We start from the raw sequence: 22239 nt of genomic DNA, 5'->3' as shown, positions 1-22239 counted from the left end.
AAAGACCTCCTGTATTTACAGGCTGCCGCTAAGAACAAGGTAAAACATATCAATTTTATGTACATATGTATTAATACAAGAACATTCAAAATTAGCTGTAGAGGTGGTGCCTCATGATCTTGATGGAGGCTCGGAGGACGAGGGTCGCGATTTCCGGGATGAGCTTCATTGGGAGTTGGAAGCGCTTCCATGTGGCGACGAAGTGACGAGGTATGGTACCGCGTGCTCCGACCATTATCCCTATTATTTCAATTTCCTGAAGGTGGTATTTGGATTTGTAGTAAGGGATAGTTGGTTTGTATTTTTTAATCTTTTCTAGATTAACCTCCTCTGGCTGACCGCTATGGTGCTCGAACCTGACTGTCGGATCTAATATGAATCCTTGAGAGCTGTTTTCTTTAAATGCTATGATGTCAATTCTTTGCGAACTACCATTTAGGCCAGTCCGTGTACCTCCTCATGTACACTGAATCCCTTCTTTCTCAGTTCTGCGGCAATGAAGGATCTTATCTGGTGGTGACGCGTGTTTCTAAGGAGCTCCCCGCGTGTGCAGAATCCCAGGACATGACCGTTTGTGAATTATCAGAATGTCTTACTAGTAACCGATTTTCTATATTGCCAACAGAAATGTATTTATCAATAACAAGTTTGTGAAGATCAAAGAATGTTAGCAACATTTGTTACCAGCACGTGTTAAGCCACGTAAAACAGCAGAACTGCACCGTCAGACTAAACTTGGGAGTGTGTGAGAGAGCGCGACATTTGAAAACAGAGTAGACTCGTGGTTTGGACAGCGGAAGACTCTGGCGTGCGATGTCTTCCAGTCTGGAGGCTAACGAAGGAGCACCGGTCAGCGACTGACACCATCCTTATGTAAGGTGGAAGCTACGACAGACTTCTTCAACGTCATGCGTACGACTGTCATCGGCAAATCATCTCTTTAAAAAGCATTCACTATTCTCTGTGGAAGGGAAAACTAAGCGAAAAAGATAAGGCTTGAAGTTGTGCTCACAGCTCTCGGGAAGCGGCTAATAAAATTCGTTGGGTTTATGAAAGATTGTACAATTCAGCTTCAATGATTATTTGGCGTGGATTATAGGAGATGTTACACAACTTTCTTTTTGTGAACGACGGGTCAAAACACGTGCATCTGATAAGCTGGACCATATATTGAAGTACTAAAGAAATATTTTATTTGTGAGAAAGCAATGAATATTTCAATAGGGCACAGGCGCTGTTTGGAGGTAAATATTGCGCCTTGTCGATTGACCACCAGAAAGTACCGACCTTAATTCTTTGTAGTATAGATTTTGAACTGAGCAAGGTTCGGGTCGCGAAGCTGTAAGCTTGCATTCGGTAGATAGTGGATAGGAATAATGCCGTCGGCAGGCCTGGTGGTTTCGCATTTTACACCAGGCAAATCCTGGGGTTGTACCTTAAATGAGGCTAGATCTCTACCTTACAGTTCCTAGCCTGTTTCCATTCTTGCATCGCGGAAAACCTGCGATGTCTTACTAGAGACGTTACGCCACTAGCAAAACATATAAAATAACGAATATGGATTTTGATGTTGTAGAGGAGAAGGTATTCTCTAAACTCTCGAAGGAGTATTAAAAGCAGATATGGTGAAGGAAGCAGCCTCGTCACAGTTGGACGTGGTGTAATCCACCCATACTAGAGTTGCAGGACCATTTGAAAGGGGTGAGCATTTTGAGTAATGTAAGTTGTTTGATTTGTAAATAATTCGTGGTATATAGGCTACGTACAATATTTGCTATAATTTATCTGTACAATAAGCGATTTTGTATTCACACAGGCTAAGAACACGGGAACTTTGAAGAAGTTGCTTAATCCTCTCAAAGAAACAACACCTTTAGTCTATTTTAGTAAGTTACATTACTGTTAGAATGTCGTTCTTCTTGTGATTGTGTTATGGAAACAGAACACTTAAGAAGTATCCAAAATGTTGTGACTTCATGCTGTAGTTTCTTTCTTTCATTTGAACACTGCTGTTATAAAAAAATCCACTTGTGTAAGGTGTTTAAAAGTCTGCTGAGTTTGGTATGGAGACACTGAAATCAATAACAGATTATAAAAATCTCATTTCATTTACTTTTTGTTTAGCTTGACATATATATGTATAAACAACACAGGCACATTATCTTAATAATCACAATATTTATACCATATATTCTATATTCCTCATCGCGTCTTTATATAATATTTTTACGTATAGGAAAAAGAATATAAACAAATCTTGATTGAAGTCTTATAATTGTATCACAGTTGAAAGCTAATTTAGCTAGGATCATCATCATGTTGGTCAGGCTTGGTTGGCAACGGTCTGTTGGCCATCTTAGCAGCAGCTGCAGCAGCCGCTGCCGCCGCCGCAGCTGCTGGAGGAAGTTCAGAGTACACATGCACCGCGGCATCGGTCGGCTCCGCGTATTCACAGAGCAAGGAAGCGTCGGAACTAAGAGCAGTATTGGGGGCTGTAGACGTTGGGGACATGGAGGCTGGTGATGGGCGAGGAGGGGGTGTTGGTACAGTGGCTGCCCCTGAAGGAGAGGCACGCGAGGACCCGAACTGGAGGCTCTCACCCAGAACCCTGAGGAAACTGAGCGGTCTCCGCGCAGGCGATGACGTTTCTGGCACTGGCGATACTGGCATATTCCCTCCTGGCACCTCGGTATACAAATGTTGCTGTCTATCACGTGGTTCGACATATTCACACATCACCGGCGCCTGACGTCGCTCCTTCACTTGTGCATACGTTTTTGGTGGTAATAACTTATCTGGTGATGGCGCCCTAGTTCCAACACTACACACTTGCTTCTTGGAGGAAGTTTCTTTGTTCTTTCGTGATCGACTCACAGCCGGCGAAGAAGGCTGTATCACATCATACACATTCTCACCATCGTAATCATCCAAGTCTAATGGCACTATCGTTTTATTGTTATTGCTACAACTCTCTTCCACCTTGATAAGATCATAGAGATGTTCTATCATATCACGCGCCTCACTGTAGTTCTCAGGGTCGTCTAGTTTGTCGCGCAATTGCTGTAACAATTCTTGGGTCAGCTCTTCTGGTAGCGTTTGTGTCCATTTATCTTCTGACGGAGCTCCATCGTCGTCGAAGTCACCATCTTCGCTATTCTGGCCGTCATCCACTGCCACCGTGTGAGCTACATTCTGCTGCTGTAGCTCGGTGTACTCTTGAGACGCGGTTCGCGTTGTTGCTGTGGCAACCCCACTATTGATGAGACGGGTGAGCATCGCAATACAACTTGCTGTCGTGGTTGGGATTGTCAAGAACCCCGTAGTCAAGCAGTACCCCTTTCGACGTAACCATAGCACACCTGTCACTGCTAGTATGGCAATTATAGAGAGAACCACAGCTACAAAAATGAGGGCAAGCACTTTCCTCTCTCGATCAGGAGGCGCGGTGGAAGATGATGCTGGAGGGGAGGCACGATCACGCGTCATCTCGGAAGTAGCCCTATCACACACTATCACATCAGTCTGCACACACACTAGATCTGTATAGTTTCGGACCGATACCCATCCCTGAGCCACGCCCAGACACAAAGCAAGAACCTCATCTACGGCACATTTGCTACTGTCAATAAGAGCGGCGTTTCCCTCCAACCAAGACGATAATTCACAATGGCACAGCTGCGTCAGAAGAGTTCCACTCACTTGCGTGGTGAGACCGACTTCCACGGATTCTTCTTGCGCAGCCACGACTTTAGAGACGAAGGCGAGAGAACCAGATCGGAGTTCGGAGATCTGGTTCCCGGTGAAAATGAAGTCGTAGCTGTTGACGCCAGAGATTTGCTGGAATGGAGCGATCAGTCCGTCTGGTTCCAGAAATTGGAAGGTGTTGTTCTCCATCTGGATGCAGTCCCAGTTGCTGAAGATGAAACCTCGCGTTCGGATGTTGTCGAAGTAGGAGTCGCGAAGAGTCACTTTGGCGACTGTTATGTTCACCGCACCGCTCTCCACCTCGGACACACTGCAAGCACAAGAACATCACACATCACCATGGAATCAAAGTGCAGAGTATTTTGACATGCTTACAATCATATATAAATAGAATTAATGGAAGAGTTGCATCTATTGAGAGTATCTAGGGGAACTGACACACTTAAGAGTAAAATACTTGGGTATAAATATAGAACAAAAATAGAAAGAGAGAAAGAATTCTGTACAATTATTGTTAAACTATTAAACAAAGGGTGGATTACAAAGGGAAGAACAGCAATTTTTTTTTGTATTTCAAAACATTATGTGGGCAAAAAGAAAAAAAAGCACTTACTAAAAGAATATGGTACATGCTTGTCCTAGAATGTGTAACATTGTAGTGCATCTAGGACAAAGAAAGTTAAAAGAAAAGAAAAATGGATCATAACATGTGAAAAGAACATAAATATTATTAGCTTAAATTCAATATTTAGTGTACTAATAAGTCAAATAATTCTAAGCAGGATAACTTATTGCATGTATCAAATACATGAATTGCAGTGTAATAAACGAATGCTCTCCCCGTTCCTGACGCCATCCCTGTGCGAATTGATGTAGTGAACTATCACTGAATTAAGAATATTTCGGTTTTTCTCGATTCATCACAATATTCGTCACTATATTTGTTTGCTAAGAGCCAGCTGATCACAATATCAACTCGTAAGTAATCCACTATCATCTCGAGACTTGGGTGAACAAATTGTTAATGATTTCAAATTTGTATTTTTGTTTGCATTTTTAACAACAAATGGAATAGTTCTTACTGATCTTTGCTCTTCAACTAACAAAACAAGCGCATGTTTACTAAGTACTTATTGTTTTGTTCCGTGGGCTCTTATTCTGAATAATATAGGTATCGCGATTAGGACATTAAGACTGTCTGCCACGTCGCGTAAAAGCACTTATCAAAGATGCGGGTAGCGAAACAAAGCACAGTAGGCGCTCTTTAATCCGGCACGTTCGCGATCACGACTTTGCCGGATTAGTGATTTTGCCGGATTATCGAACGTCAAAACTGTAGTTAGGTTTAAAGGAAAACATAGAACACACAATTATATTCCACAATTATATTCAAACACTGAATAGGCCTATTATTGTATTAATAAAACCACAGTACAAAAGCTGAATCTCAACAGATCGCAGCGTGTCAACTGCTCTACGGCGTATAACACTTCGACCAATAGTCTACCTAAGTCGTCTGCAAACGATTCCGAGTCCCGACATCAAACAGAGGTATACACATCAACGACCGCTAGGAGCAAACGGACGGAAGGGAAAAATCCCCACACGACCGGCCGAATTCCTCTATTCGGCAAGGTCACAGGGCTTGTACGGCGCACCCAAAAAATAATCAATAGAGTACACTGATGTTTAAAACAAGCTGTAATGAGCTGTTCTGTGGCAAGAAAAATCCACATGAGCGTTACTGTTTAAAAAAAGTCTCTGATACAACGTTGATTCCGTGATTCGGATCTCTTCTTCAAAAATCGTTATGGATCATACACAAATTTACGAGTTCTGCAAAGTGGTAGGTTTTGTTGAGTTAGGTCCTAGACAGCGCTGCATAACTGTATCAAACACAGACGAACAGGAGTTTATTAAAAGAAAATGGCGGGTGCAGCTAGTGCAGTACTGCGGCGTGGCAGTCAAGCTCAACGAACGAAGGAATCCACCCGGAAAATAATCCAAACGCGAGAGGCTGGAGCGGTGCCGGATGAAACAGCGCCTACTGTACTGAATACCTCTATATGACAAGGTGTCATTTATAACTGCATTCTGGATGATGATAAAATCATCTGAATAAGCTTTATTAAATTCAGAAATAAATCCAAATCCCTATTTCAGTGGCAGACCACTGTATTCCCTACTGCATGTTTCTGTGGTGGTTGACAGTGTGATGTGTTTATTTATTTAATCGCGTCAGAAGCTACATCAGTCTTAAAAGTAGGCTACAGTATTAACATAAGAAGTATATTATACAAGGTAAATATTTAGCGGCATTATAAACAGTCACATCATAACCGTCAATGATAGGTTACAGATACTGTATACAGAGAGCCTGCCACGAAGTGTATCCCCATTTCTTCATATTCACCTTGGACCTGCCTACCCCGCATTGCAACCTGTTCAGCGTTTTGCACGACAATCTATTGTCATGCCCTAACGGTAAACTTTCACAAGGAATAATCTAGTCTTCAAGATCTTTAACTCTCCTTTCCCATGATGCTACTCTTATTTTTCTGGGCGGTTCCGTAAAGCGTTTTGTGGAATGAAGGACACTTTTCCTTCACTTGAACTTTCGATTTAATGGTTTGTACCCGTGTAGAGGATGATTTTTTTGAGTTGAGATGAGTTATATGTACATGAGGATGTGTACTATGACGAACACCAGAACTCAGCCTTTTAGCCAGAGAAAGTAAATGGCCCGGTCGGGGATCATACCCAGGACCATCTGAATTGAAGGTCACTACACTTTCGAAATCTTGTCTTGTCGAAGGGCTGTCGTCCATCCATAGCGGAAATCTGCGAAGATTTTATGTTGAGTTCTTACGAACATGCACGGAAACGGCCGAACGATCCACACCGCTTGACTACATCCTTTAAAACCGGCTTTGTTCGTCAATGAACGTCCAAATACCTGTGAAATGCGAAATATCCTGATTGGTTTGGATTTTTCAGACGACGGGCTGCGTTTTGCTGTGGATGTTGAAAATATGATACTTTTTCTACAAGATGGGTGGTGTTTATGAGACTAACGACAGTCTAATATTATCATATGCAGAATGCATAGAAGAAGTCATAGAGTTAGTTTAATTTCATTTTATGCGTCTTATTTACTTGACGGTAAATATTCTTTACGAAAAATACAATGTTAAGTGTTATTTGCATCGAAAACTTTAACAGTACTTTTGTTTTCCCGTCTGGATATTTCATTTTTACATTTGGCGGTTTTTCACAAACTAAATTTCAAAACTGTCTCGTACATTTATTTATTTATTTATTTATTTATTTATTTATTTATTTATTTATTTATTTATTTAGCGGATGGATTTACAGATACAATGCATACGTTCATGGTTTTGAAAAGCAAACTGTATCTTTATGTCCAGGTTGTTCATGTAACTGTCTCTGGAAACGCATGAGCAAAATCACTGATATTGCCAAAGGCACTCGGTGATATGCTGGACGGTCTTAGAGGCACCACAATCGAGTTACCATGGCCCGATCGTATCCTATTCAGAGTAGACCAGGTTTTCCGAGGAAGCTCAAGTTTGCAGTAACGAGCCAATAAATGTGTCTCAGAGTTCACTCAGGGCAAGTAACTTGTCTTCTCTGCCATTCTTACACCTTAGGCTGTAGCAGAACCATAAGTTACTCCTAGTTTCCCTTCAGATCAATTAATTCCTACATTATTGCACGACACATATATTAATTCGGGAGGAATAAGCAGCGAAAGAACGCATAGGATACAGACGATTTCAAACGAACATACTTCGCAAAGATTCGGCCGAACTCACTGTTCGCAGGAATCCACTACCTGTGGACGACCGCCCTAAAGTAATATTTTCATTATGCTAAATATTGTGCGAAAATTGGTGAGGTGGGGGGTGGGGGTGGGGCGAAACGTAATACCTTTAAAAGCAGAGACTCTCACTCACTTGGAATGCTGTATGGTGAGGTTGTTGACAGCAGCCTTGATGGCCTGTGCTGCCAGCACCCCGATGTGGACACCCTGTAGCTCCAGGTTGCTGACGAGTGTCCGTTCGCTGAAGGCGCCCGCCTCCACAACCTGAAGCGACGTGTTGACGAACACCACCGCAGAGAACGTGATGGCGTAGAAGGCGTCCCGACGAACCGTGCGGACGTGCGCGTCCACAAATCGTATTTCGGCCGTCAGGGACGGAAATGCAAACTGGGGTAGCTCAGCCAGGATGACATTCTGCAGTAAGATCTGTAAAAAAAAGAAGGGAGAGTGAATATTATGCAAACAGTGCTACCACTACTCCTTTCCTCTCCAAGCCAAAAGCTTCTATTATATTAACAGCCTGCGAAACCAGTTGAAATATATACACCAGCTCAACCCGCAAGCGACAGTTTCACATCATATCATCACAATAAGGAATCCTCATTAAAATATTATTGTTAGAGCCTGGAATTTTAGGCAGTAATAGGTTTGAATGCAAACATACTGAAAAGAATACCAAGTATAGACTAGCCCGCACGACGGTTGCGTTGAAAGATTTGCATGAACATTAGTAGTACGGCCCATCAGAACCCACTTGTTTTTATGCTACTCTCGCTACGTTACAGAAGAGCGGGCTAGGCGACACTTCCTAATAACCAAATTAGTTTGCATTCTAAGCTATTACTGCCTAAAATCCGATCTATTATTATTATGCGGCCAGTATCCAGTATTCGGGAGTTAATGGGTTCAAATCCCACTGTCGGCAGCCCTGAAGATGGTTTTCCGTGGTTTCCCATTTTCACACCAGGCAAATGCTGGGGCTATACCTTAATTAAGGCCACGGCCGCTTCCTTCCCATACCTACCTCTTTCCTGTCCCATCGTCGCCATAAGACCTATCTGTGTCGATGCGACGTAATGCGACGTAATTATTATTATTATTATTATTATAATTATTATTATTATTATTATTATTATTATTATTATTATTATTATTATTATTATTATTATTTTGCGCGAATGGGTCACTTAGGACCACGCAGAATCAACATTTTTGAGCTTTCCTCCTTGCCAAGTAGTTCTTAATTTTTATCGATTGTTGTAATTTCTGTTCCTCCGACCAGGTACGTAGTGTTGGTTTCTTATCATCTTCTTCAAATCCCCTTGTGTGAACAATTTTCCTGCCTAATTATTATTATTATTATTATTATTATTATTATGTATTTAATTTCAAAAGCAAATACCATTCTTCTTCTGCTTACCCTCCAGGGACGGTTTTTCCCTCGGATTCAGCGAGGGATCCCACCTCTGCCACCTCAAGGGCAGTGTCGTGGAGCTTCAGACTGGGTCGGGGGATACAACTGGGGAGGATGGCCAGTACCTCGCCCAGGCGGCCTCACCTGCTAAGCAGAACAGGGGCCTTGCGAGGGGATGGGAAGTTTGGAAGGGATAGACAAGGAAGAGGAAGGAAGCGGCCCTGGCCTTAAGTTAGGTACCATCCCGGCATTTGCCTGGAAGAAAAGTGAGAAACCACGGAAAACCACTTCCAGGATGGCTGAGGTGGGAATCGAACCCACCTCTACTCAGTTGACTTCCCGAGGCTGAGTGGACCCCGTTCCAGCCGTCGTACCACTTTTCAAATTTTGTGGCAGAGCCGGGAATCGAACCCGGGCCTCTGGGGGTGGCAGCTAATCACACTAACCACTACACCACAGAGGCGGACCATTCAGCTTCTTCTAACTACAAGCTGCCGGGCTGAGTGGCTCAGACGGTTGAGGCGCTAGCCTTCAGACCCCAACTTGGCAGATTTAATCCTGGCTCAGTCCGATGGGTATTTGAAGGTGCTCAAATACGTCAGCCTCGTGTTGGTAGATTTACTGGCACGTACAAGAACTCCTGCGGGACTAAATTCCGGCAACTCGGCGTTTCCGAAAACCGTAACAAAGTAATTAGCGGGACGTAAAGCAAATATCATTATTATAAACTACAAGCTACCCAATAGACAAAGCAGTGCGTGTCTTACAATCGAGATGATGAGAGGGTTCAGACATGTTTTACGAACGGTTTCTCATGAGCGCAACTGAACCCCCTACAGCTACCATGTTCAGAAGTTTCTCTAGTCTGAATAACTCTTTCTTTTTTTACAGTATGGAATTGTGGGCTTGTAGGCAGCACACTTTTCTTTATGAACATCCGTTGCTTGGGTTTCAGAAGCCTCAGTTCTCAAGAGTCAGGTATAAATCCAAGAGTCGAGCCTGTTGGGATGACTATCATATATCTATCCGCTTAGAGAATCCAATGAGCATAATTCTATCCGGGCCTGCTTCCCCGTATGCTTTCTGTTGACGTTCTCTCAAGGCATCAATGATCATGGTTCGAATACGTTGATGGCGGGCATTGCTAAGGGCTTCAACATGTCTGTGCAGACACCCGAAGATCTGTGCAAGGGTTTCTCTCTCACTGTGGCAACGGTCTTGGAACCTGCCTGATAATGCCCGGACTGGATAGACGAATGAATAAATGAATGAATGGATTAAATAGGTACATAGTTTGATTTGTTTATTTATTGAAATAAATGGCATTACTAGCGATGAAAGTACCTACTAGGCATTAGTTGTACTTAGAGTATCTAGGAGTTATAGTGACGGGTAGACTAATTTTCGTAAATTTAAGAGAAAGGATTGATATGAGAAAGCAGAGTAGAGAAAGGCGGCGACTTACCGTGGTGGCAACTCCGTGCCGCCGTCCATCCGGCTGTGTGAGCGAGAATGCTTGCGACGCCAACTCCAGTCGCGGGACGGTGCGGATCTCGAGCGCCAGTAGCCGGGCGAACGTGTCGCCCTGGATTACGACGTGCGCACACCGGCTGATGTGGACAGTGGCGAGCCCGCCGTACCGGAATGCGTGCGTCTCCAGCACGGCTAGGGCACAGTCGTGAACCACCACTCGTACGTGGTTCCACGTCACGTTGATGAAGGCGTGCTTGCGTATCCGTAACTGGTGCACGTTGAAGACGTTCAGTAAGCGTAAGTTGCGCACGTTGGTGAAGGCTCCTGCCTGCAGACGGACCTCATTTGCTCCTTGGAGGTGCAGTTCCATCAGCATCGGCGGTAGCGCGTTCGCCGCCACCTCCACCACCTGCGAACAAAACATGTGTAAATGTAAATTGGATGTAGCTGTCGTATATCGCAGAATAAGAAACACGCTAATTTATGTGTGTGTATTGATTGTTTGCTTATGTTATCAGCTGTCAGAGAATAGGCAAAGTAGGGAAACGAGGAGTGAGGTAGTCATCTGTTTCTTTAATGAGGCAGAAAGTTATGTTACTTATAAATCGGTCACCTCTAGTGAAATGTATACGCCAACCGATCCTACAAGCGGTGTTCATGCAGTTCATCACACAGAATGATTTTGGTAGCAGCACGTCTCCCTCTTCGGATCAGAGGTAGAGCACCGACCTCCGGATTAGAGTCCTGAATGACCAAGTGTGAAGACCGGTAATGAAATAGTCTGACGCCCGGCTGTATAGGCAAACTGCCAAACGCTTCTGTGAAGCAGTGCGGTATACTACACCTGAATCTCCTTACGTTCGGTGCGTTGCGTCCATGTGAAATGTGCCCTTTCTGGTTTCTGTTGTTTGCCGTACCACCACCACCACCACCAGCAGCAGCAGCAGCAGCAGCAGCAGCAGCAGCAACAACAACAACAACAACAACAACAACAAAAAGTCATACGGCATGTTGTTTATTTTCTGCTTTATCTTTAACTTCGCCACTTAATAAAGACACTAATGTATGTCTATCCTTTCGTCCGTTTCTTTATACGGAGTCGGTGATGAGGTGAAACGATATTTTGGCATGTTTTTACGACCGGATGCCCTTCCTGTCACCAATCTCAGTTGAGGAGCTAATGACGATGAAATGAATGATAGTGAATGAAACTGGGTAACGAGATGGAAAGAGTCGGCTGTGTCTTATGAACAGGGACTGACCCAGAATTTGCCTGGAAGAGAAAATGAGAAACCACAGAAAACCATTCTCAGGATAGGGTTCGAACCCATTCGCCTTCCGAATGAAGAGCTTGGTTCCATAGCCGTACACCGTTAACACGCGCCCACACAGCTCGGTTTCAATTATTATATACAAATGTATTAATTAATATAATTATGTTGGTTAACACAATGAATACTGTGAAAATAAAAAATATGGAACTACGTGTGGGTACAATCTACATCGTCTCTTAAAAACCAGCTTCACCTAAGAACAAAGTGCAAATTTTACACTAAGAAGCAAAAAGCACCGAACGAATTGGCCGTGCGTTTTGGGGCGCCCAGCCGTGAGCTTGCATTTCGGGAGATAGTGGGTTCGAACCCGACTGCCGCCAGCCCTGAAGGTGGTTTTCCGTGTTTTCTCATTTTGACACCAGGCAAATGTTGGGGCTGTACCTTAAGGCCACGGCCACTTCCTTCCCATCCCTAGCCCTTTTCTATGCCATCTTCGTCGTAAGACCTGTCTGTGTCGGTACGACGTAAAGCAGATACTAAAAGGAACATTAAAAAAAGCCGTGTACATGGTACAGAAGTTTCTTACAATGAAATAGCTCAGCTAATTTGTAAGTAAGAGAGAAATTATTATTTCTGTAGACTGCGTAAGCCTTTTTGTTAGTTATGCGATATTGAACAACTGCATTTGGCTGCTTTCTGTTAGCTACACAGTATTCTTTCTTAATCTACAATATTCGTAGGGGAAAAATCAGACAGGTATGTAATATTCGGCCGCCGAATATTCGCTGGCCAGCAGAAGTCGAACCGATTCTAAACCAGGTCCTGAAAGGTAGTCGAACTTTTTTGAAGGACGGAGAAGGAGTCGTAAAGCTCTCTGATGAAACATTTGGTGTTTAACCGACAAAACGTATTAAAACTCAGCCACAGATTTCGCCTGAACGGACTCCTGGTTTCTCTGTCATCTTGTGAAGCAAAATAGGAAAGTCGAAGTTGACACGCGGGCCGCGTAAATATTGCCAGATCGAAATGTATGCTCTTTGTACGAGGCCAATTATTATTATTATTATTATTATTATTATTATTATTATTATTATTATTATTAGGAACGCTCTACCTGTCAGTTTCTTTTTGTGAAAGTCAAGGGTGAGAATGAGACAAGCCTATTACTTCGTCTATACAGTACATCGTCACAATACCTTGTCCCTTCATTTAGGGTCTGCTGCACTTTCGGCTGACCCAACCCAGCTTTCCTATTGCCTGTACAGGACACTGGACATCCCTGTGTGCTATGATAACCTCAGATAACAGTGTTGGAGTCTAACGTTCAACTCGACCAGCCAATGATCCTCCCAAATCAGTAAACAAGAGAGTTACGACGGATAATTGAGATTGTCTGGTTGCTCACTTCATGCTGGGATATGGCTGCATTTTGAACCAGGAGCTCTCGGTTTGGAAACGACTCCTCCCGAAAAGAAAGAGAAGGAAATGAAATGGCCATTTGCCTCTTCTACAGACAACTGTCTTCAAGAAAAACGAGCTATTGTAAACCATGTTTAATGCCCAGACCATTCTGATCGGGACGTTTACCTTTTTGATAGTGGTAACCTAATTCAAACAGGAGGATTTTGAAAGAAAGTCATCTTGTACGACGGTCAGTGTTTGTGTGGTTGAGTTCACTTTCGCGCAAATATATAGTATTTCCCTCCCCTTGAAAACGATTCAGTTGATTTTCAGGCCACTAGCGTTGAAGTCATATGATTATTATATTTAAGAAAGAACACACATACATACATGCATCTTCATTATAGACTGATCTGCTTTTCAGCGTTTAGTCTACAAGCCTCTGTGAATTTACTAATCGCTGCCACAATCCTCTATTTGCAACTAGTGTTGTGGCCACATTTAGCTCTATACCTCTTATCTTTAAATCCTTAGAAACTGAATCTAACCATCGTCATCTTGGTCTCCTCCTACTTCTCTTACTCTCCATAACAGAGTGCATTATTCTCCTAGGTAACCTGTCGTCCTCCATTCTCCTCACATGACCTCACCATCGAAGTGGGTTTATGGCGTACAGCTTCATCCATCGAGTTCATTCCTAACTTAAACTTTATCTCCTCAATATTCCGAGTACCCTTCTGCCATTGTTCCTACCTGTTTGTACCAGCAATAATTGTCGCTACTTCCATGCCCGTTACTTCTAACGTACGGATAACATATCCCGAGTCCACCCAGCTTTCACTCCCGTAAAGCAAAGTAGGTCTGAAAACAGACCGGTGTAAAGATGGTTTTGTCTGGGAGCCGCCTTCCTTCTTACAGAATATTCTTGATCGCAACTGCCGAGTTCACTGCATTAGCTTTGCTTCACCTTGATTCAATCCCTCTCGCTAGACTACCATTCTGGGAGAACACAACACATCCTAAATCCTTGAAATGATCGACCTGTTCCAGCTTTGTATCCCCAATCTGACATTCAGTTCTTTTGGATTTTTTACCTACTGAAACTAATTTAGTCTTAGAAAGGCTAATTTTCACACCATACTCATTGCACTATTTTCAAGTTTCAAAATACTTAACTCCAGGCTAAGAAAGAAAGGACATAACTCCGGTTTTAATGTTGAAAAAATTTCTTAGCAGAAAAAGCAATTCCCTCAATTGTACCGAAAGTTGAAAGGCTGCAGGGCCCGGAAAGGTTTAAAATTGTCAGGCTTGAATAGTTCTATCAAACTAAAATAATAATAATAATAATAATAATAATAATAATAATAATAATAATCTAAAGTCACTTCCGGTCTAAATGCAGTTCCGAAAAACAGCCTAAAATCTCTTGTTTCTTTACTTGTTTTCTTTTTTATTCACATCCTAGCCAAATTAACGTATTTACATAATTCTTTCTGTAATATGTTCCTTGGTTCAATACCCTCAGGTGTTTTTTTTTAATGTCTACACCGAATGTATTTATAAGGGCTTAAGAGAAACTCTGCATTGACACACATTAGCGCTCGTAGTGGTGCAAAAGTGAAGCAGTGCAATGCCTCACATTAGCGCTCGTAGTGGTAGAAAAGGCGAACTGCTAATCTAATCGCACGGCCGACTTGATGCGTCGCTCTAGCTAGCTTCTTACGCTAATCGACCGGATAGCGATGATTAAGAAGGATTGTAATTTTTAGGAAGATATTTCATACTTCATTATATTTTATTTACCTAAAATTAGTAGCTCATATCCCTAGGATGTTTTCAACACTGAGTTGCTGGCCTGAAGGGCTGGAACATTTCTAAAAATGTGTTCTCCTCCAGTATTTCAGTTAAAAGTGTTCGTCGTCCTGACAGAAGAAGGTATTTGGCGTGGGCAAAACCAGCAAGATATAAGGGATGTCGCCTACAAATTGTTGTTTGCAAATGTACTTGTGGTGGATCTTTTTCCCAGTTAATAATTGTGGAACGGTTCCTTTGTGTAGCTAGCAAGGTGCCAGCCAGCATAGCCGGTGACTCAGCAACGCTCGTCTCCTGACCTACGACCCTTGTACGTGGCCGTCTCGTAACTGGGCTATTTGAGACAGAATGAAATGCCCACTTCCAAGACAAAGTGTTGACGGACTGTGCACGGGAACACCCTCATTTATTTGCGTAACCTGATTTTGTCTGTACAGCGAACACGTTAATGGTTTTAGTTAAATCATCTCGACTTGGTTAGTAATTCACTAAGTCTTGTAAAATCGCTCTTTATTTATGTCGTCTTAAAACGGCTGCTGTTGTTGTTGGCACCATCCAAGATTTTACACCTTGTGCAATTACAAATGCAAAAAGACCTTGACAGTGTTGTGAGATGGACAGCAGGCAATGGTATGAGGATAAACGGGGTGAAAAGTCAAGTTGTGAGTTTCATCAAGAGGAAAGTCTTTTCAGTTTTAGTTACTATGGGGATCACTGTAAGTACCTAGGTGTTAATATAAGGAAATGCCTTCATTGCGGTAATCATATAAACGGGATTGTAAATAAAGGAGACAGATCTCTTCATATCGTTATGAATGAGGTTGTAGTAAGGATGTAAAGGAGAGGGCATGTGACGCTGTTGATTATAATTCGTCCGTCGGATGGAGACCTTGGTGTTATTCGACAGAAATCGGCCATGTGCTGACACGGTGTGTCACCTCTCCCTGCATCATCACCATCATCCCACATAAAGACGTTGCAGGTCGTCCGTGCGCGTCAGAAAGCCAAACATGTCCTCGGATCTCCCGGCACTAAAAGTCATACGAAAAATAAATAACATTTGCAGAGGACTTTACACAAATCGCACCTTCACAGCATCGCATTCACCCTGTGGTTGGGATTAGAGTATTTGTTTACAAAACTGTATCTGAACTATTTCTCACGGGGAGACCCTACTGGAATTGATATTTTTATGTCATTTTTCTTCTGTCTACACGAAATATTAATAGTTAATTGCTATGGCTGTAATAGGAAACGGTTGAAATTTTGCCCAAACAGAGCAAACATTTCCGGGGTTAAAGGCAATATTATATTTGAGAAAGGGTCCACGTTCTAGATGTCCCATAGGCAAACAAGTTTTAGTTTATTAATATTCATTCAATAATAATAATAATAATAATAATAATAATAATAATAATAATAATAATAATAATAATAATAATAATAATAATAATAATAATAATTGCATTATCGGCACACTTTATCTGGATGCATTTACACCCTGGTGCTGAATCGGTCGACCTCGGCAATCTTCGAGATTCGTACTGGCAACCTTTGAAACACAAACTATGAATCGCTTAAGCCTCGTTGTGCGACATCTGGCGTACACTTTACATACTAGTACTGTTGTTGTTTACACAGCAAAGCCAAACTATACAATTCATGCTAGGAACAAGATTCGCATCGAGAAATGTTATATAATGTTATATAATGTGTATGTGACACAGTTGTTGTCTTAAGATAATAACGGTTTAGAAACTTCATATCGATCGATCATATTCTCGATTCAATTCAAATTTCATTTTCATTCAGTTGGCAGCACTACCGGAACCGGGACAGCTCCCTCCTTACTCCACACCCCGTACACAAAAGCATCTAGATGCCGATAATAGTTTTCCTATTAATTCATGATCACTGTCGTCTAGCTAGACGATCTCTATATTACTAAAAGACAACAGACAATTTCCTTTAGAGTTCACCTCTGATGTAACGCGTTTCCGGAAACATATGATATTGCTTGTCACTATATTTTTTTCACTCCCTTTGTCGGATACAACCACAAGCAGCTTACTCTGCTGTAAAGACTGCGCTGTGGCTGGAAAACCAATCTTGCTCGGTTGGCTTCTCATGTTTCCTTGCTCGACTTTGCGTAAACATGTTCGTTTTTTCGTTCCCGTTCCTTGAATATCTGTTGTCTGAGAGTCGTATGAGTAATTCGCTCGCTTGACAACTTTATTTAGCATGAATTCAATTGTAGTTTTTTGTGAGAACTTAATGTTTTATATAAAAGCCAAAGACAGATATGTATAGGAAGTAAGAAGTGCATATCTGCACCAATACACTGTCGTAGGATTGTGCTTCGAGGGAGGCCCACTAGCCGCCAGTGTCTTCTAGACAATCCAACTGATGAGGGCACACTGGGGTGAAACACTATAGTAATTTCACATGAGAAAAGACTACAGAGCTTGAATATTCCGAATTGTAATTTTTTAAAGCATAGCACGGTACGAGGTTTACGTTTCACGATGATTCTCCTGCACAGTTTTTCACTCATGTTTTGTGTCAGAAAGTTTACACTATTTTATTATTTTAAACCTCCTCTTTATAAGTCCAGTTCTATTAAGTAACTTAATTCTTCCACATATATTATAGGTAGTAACAGTTTTTAAAATATTTATTTTTTTATTTATTTATTTAATCTGACCCAGGGCATTGTAAGTTTGCCAAATGACACAGAATAATACACAGTATTTTTTTAATGAAAGATGATCAATCAGATTAATCTTATAAAATAATATGGATTATTATTTACCATGCTAAATGACATGAACTCCATATAAATGATGTCGAAGAATCGAGATGGAGTATTTGATAAATGAGACGACTGTGCAGATTTCTTGACAGTTGATATTTGTGTCGCCATGTCACGAAAGATTTGGGAGTTGTTCCCCTCGTGTCAAAGAAAATTCCAGTTACAGTAATTTTTCGACGGTTATAAGACGCAAGGAAGAAAGGGATGGTTGGATTATACAGTAAATATTACTTTTCTCATTGTCCACGTCAGTTACCTGTGGGCTTCGCCCGCAATATTCCTGTTGTTAGTACATTTTGTCCCGCTATATTATCTAAGTAGCTGAAGATGGCCCAGAGAGGCCGAAACATGTCGTAATTATGTAAGATTATGATTTAAAAATTGTAAATAATTGTAGTTGTAGTGACTAGGTGGACAATTACATTATCGTTTTTCTACGTATTCCATTGCCAATACAGTACGGAATTACGATGATATCGTAGGCAATTTCTTTTTTGCCTCATAACATTTAAAGTTAATACACGCTGAAGTATTACCTTAGGCATTATTCAGTAACAGTTATTAATTTTATGTTTGTTCTGTTCTTGTTTACTCCCTATTTAGGCGAAGGATGGTTACCTAGTTGTACTTTTCCACCGCTAATTACACACGCCCTCTACCCTTCAGTTGCCTATACACAGCAGACGGCGCTCACTATCATCAGAAGGTTTGAAAGTTTGTCTTTCCAGGGTTGCACCAGCCTAACAACAGCAACATGATTTTTTTTTTTTTTAATGGGAAAACAACTATGCCGAGATTCGACCTCCAAGCATAATAAGAAATCGAAAGTAAACAACTGCATGCTACGGTACTATGTGCAGGGATGTTTATTATGAGACGCAATTTCGGAGGATTGACTCAGCGGATGCGTCAGCCAAGGCCTTAAAAGTCCAGGAGGCAGCTGGTTAGTTGTACAGTACTCTAGATAGTGGTGGGGTGATTCATAGCCCTCTTGGAACGAGCGAGAACACGACAGAGATCGCCAATTAATCACTAATCACTCGAGTGTACATTACTGCTGTGAGTTATGATATCCCTAAATTAAATGTTGAAGATACTTCGAAGTGTATCCGTGATGATGTTACAAACTGGACTGAGATAAGGAACCGTAGTCCGGAAACGTTGGAGTCATACTTGTTATTAATAATCCAAGTTGTTTAACGTCCGTCTTCTTCCTAAATGCAGCAGTGGTGCTACGCTCCTAGAACACATCCCACTTCCCCTTCGTCAACGGATGTGGTTCCAAGATGATGGAACCCCACCTTACTTTGGACTGAGGATTCGTGAGCACCTGGATCAGACATTCCCTGCAAAGTGGATAGGAAGAGGAGGTCCTGTTTCGCGGCCCGCTCGTTCGCCTGATCTCACCCCACTTGATTTCTTCTTATGGAGCCATGTGAAAAGCGTTGTGTATGAGACACCTGTCGAGACTGAAGAGGATCTCAGCATGTGGCGCTGTTCAAACGACACCGGTGATATTCGAACGGGTACGCCAGAACTTTGTGCGACGATGCCATGCCTGCATTGGGACGCCATTATAAATGGAGCAGCTTGTGAAACTTGTGCAGGTAAACGGACTTAAATGAGTAGTATGTATCATTATGGATACACACTGTACATAGGCCTCGAGCTTGGTGATTGGGGACCACCAGCTGAGCCTAGTGTTGCCCCCAGTATCATGCTACTACCCCGCCTGGTTGTCGTGAGTGTAAAGGCAGCAAGCCATTTTGTTCTGACACCGTGGTTAGCAGGTTCGAGTCCCGTTGGTCGAAGTAATTTTCACCGTCAGAATGTTGTCCGCCAGAATAGAATAGGAAAGGTAGTAGACAATTTCTAATATTAGATTGCGTGCCACCCCCTGTGGGTGGAGGACTCAAGACGAAGAATACACCCACGGTATCCCCTGCCTGTCGTAAGAGGCGACTAAAAGGCACGACCAAGGGATGTTTGAATCAGAACCATGAAACTACTTGCGATTAGTATAATCGTGCGTGGAATACCATGGGTCGAATTTCCTTGCGAGTTGTGCCACCATGTTCGGTACACAACAGGTTTGCGATTAGTAGCAGCAGAGAGTGGTTCACCGTGGTTTTACAGTGCCTGTGATCACGGTTTTGCGTTGCCTATGAGTGGCGCCAATGTGTGACAAACACCAAGGTCTGCATTACCTGTGCGACGTACAGTACTTGTGAGTAGTAGTACCATAATGTGTGGAAAACTGAGTCTACGCTACTTTTGATTAGTACCGCAACATGAGAAATACCATGGGTGTACGTTACTAGCGACCGAGCTCGATAGCTGCAGTCACTTAAGTGCGGCCAGTATCCAGTATTCGGGAGATAGAGGGTTCGAATCCCACTGTCGGCAGCCCTGAAGATGGTTTTCCGTGGTTTCCCATTTTCACACCAGGCAAATGCTGGAGCTGTACCTTAATTAAGGCCACGGCCGCTCCCTTCCCAGTCCTAGACCTTTCCTATCCCATCGTCGCCATTAGACCTATCCGTGTCGGTGCGACGTAAAGCCAATAGCAAAAAAAAAAAAAAAAAAAAAAACTTTACTAGCGATAAGTACCGTTACGAGGGGCCGTTGACCTGGATTTTTGACCCCTTTAGACAACAAGGGCAGTGTCCTCAAGCGTGAGACTTTTGGGTCGGGGATACAACTGGGGAGGTGGACCATTAGTTCGCCCAGGCTGCCTCACCTGCTATGCTGAATAGGGGCCTTGTGGGGAACGGGAAGATTGGAAGGGATAGACAAGGAAGAGTGAAGGAAACGGCTGTGGTCGTAAGTTAGGTACCATCCCGGCATTTGCCTGGAGAAGTGGAAAACCACTTCGAGGATGGCTGAGGTGAGAATCGAACCACCTCTACTCAGTTGACCTCCCGAGGGTGAGTGGATCCCGTTCCAGCCCTCGTACTACTTTTCATATTTCGTGGCAGAGGCTGGAATTGAATCCGGACCTCTGGGGTGGCAGCTAATAGCACTAACCGCTACACCATAGCGGCGGACCAGTTGTGTCTTTCAGTGTACGTTTTTGTGTGCAGATTCTGTTTCTGTGCTTCTGCGGTGTGAAATGTTTAATGTTTGTATTTAAGTTCCTTTGATAAGACATTTTCTAGCCCGTTTTTCGTTGGCATCTTTTCTATTGTATACTTACGTATACACAGTTATTCTGCTTGGTTTACATGTTATTACGTTATTATCACGCTTTCACTCGTAGAGGCTGATCAGTTATGTCAGCATTTCAGAATTCCTCAACACTGCTCACAGGACTGCAAGCCGTGTGGTAAAATATAAATGTCAAGCTAGTTTTTAATTAATCATTCAGTACAGTATTCTTGATGCAACGCGATCCCCGTCGTGTGAGAGCGAATAAGGAGCGAGGGAGGCAGCTAACTATCCGGGTAAAGAGAGGTGTCAGCAGCTCTTTCGTAACATGATAATGCCATCATGCGACTCGACTGGAGACGGCGGCGGGCTTCCTCCTGCGCGGCAGTCTGACACTCATGGCTGACAATCATATTCACTTGTTTCCCTGCCTTGTGTTCGCGTAAAATGATATTTAATCGGTATAATCGAGATTATCAAACTAATGTCCTGTTACTCTGAAATAGGTCTACAACAAATTACAGTCTTGTTGTTTCGGAATCTTATTCGGCCAGGCCGGGTGGCTCTATCAATCAATCAATCAATCAATCAATCAATCAATCAATCAAACACCATTGATCTGTATTTAGTTGTCGCTGAGGTAGCAGATCCCCTATCAGTTGTTTACCTAGTCTTTTCTTAAATGATGTCAAAGAACTTGGACAGTTATCAGTAGAGCCCGGATCTCCATGCACTATCATATGTCAAAACACGCACAATAAACTGGAAAATATGCACTATCGAAATTCAGTTTATTTTGAAACATTGTACAAAACCTAATTTCTCCAAATTGTCATGATGTAAACTTATCCATTTATCCGTCAGCACATTCTTAAGCACAGAAAATGACCCTTCTATGTCACAAGAAGTGATAGGTGCATACCTACTTAAATGAAGATATTTGGGACAAAGTGAGGTCAAAAATTACGGCGTTACATTTTCACTACAATGCGTCTTTTATAAGCTTGACGAATTCAAAAATGAGGATTCGGACAGATAATTTTGTTCTGCTTCACTCTCGTTGCAGCAGCTACTTCTCCGTGCGATGATATCATCAGTAACTGTGAAGGACTGAAGTCGCGATAACAAAGACGTGTGACGAGTGAAAGTTCCGCGTAGGAAATTTCAGGATGACAACGAAAGGTTCAGTGCAAAACCAAGGTTTTTAAGCTGCTATCTCAGTAACGCGGCGTCACAGAAGTGTGATACAAGTTTTGTTTTGTTCGTCTAACGTAGAAGAAAACATGAGCCGTCATTTAGCAATGCACAATTTACGGTATAATTTATAGCAATTTATAACTGGGACACCTTATTCCTA

General features: G+C 42.4%; 2 protein-coding genes across 2 annotated transcripts in view; one reads left to right on the top strand and one right to left on the bottom strand.

Annotated features, from left to right (window-relative positions):
• hiw (highwire) overlaps positions 1 to 22239 on the top strand; it is an 815007-nt gene that overhangs the window by 476474 nt on the left and 316294 nt on the right. The gene's annotated exons all lie outside the window — the stretch shown is intronic.
• The window catches only part of be (ben), a 90779-nt gene continuing 70365 nt past the window's right edge, over positions 1826 to 22239 (bottom strand). Inside the window, exons 2-4 of the mRNA XM_067156331.2 lie at positions 10429 to 10845; positions 7683 to 7975; positions 1826 to 4015 (exon numbers count right to left, since the gene is read on the bottom strand). Coding sequence (XP_067012432.2) covers positions 2299 to 4015; positions 7683 to 7975; positions 10429 to 10845 — 2427 coding nt within the window. The 3' untranslated portion in view covers positions 1826 to 2298. The remainder of the gene's footprint in view (positions 4016 to 7682; positions 7976 to 10428; positions 10846 to 22239) is intronic.

This window comes from Anabrus simplex, chromosome 12 (genome assembly GCF_040414725.1).
Source record: "Anabrus simplex isolate iqAnaSimp1 chromosome 12, ASM4041472v1, whole genome shotgun sequence".
Lineage (NCBI taxonomy): Eukaryota > Metazoa > Arthropoda > Insecta > Orthoptera > Tettigoniidae > Anabrus > Anabrus simplex.
Note: the sequence above shows the minus strand (reverse complement) of the source record. Positions and strands in the feature narration are given on the sequence as shown.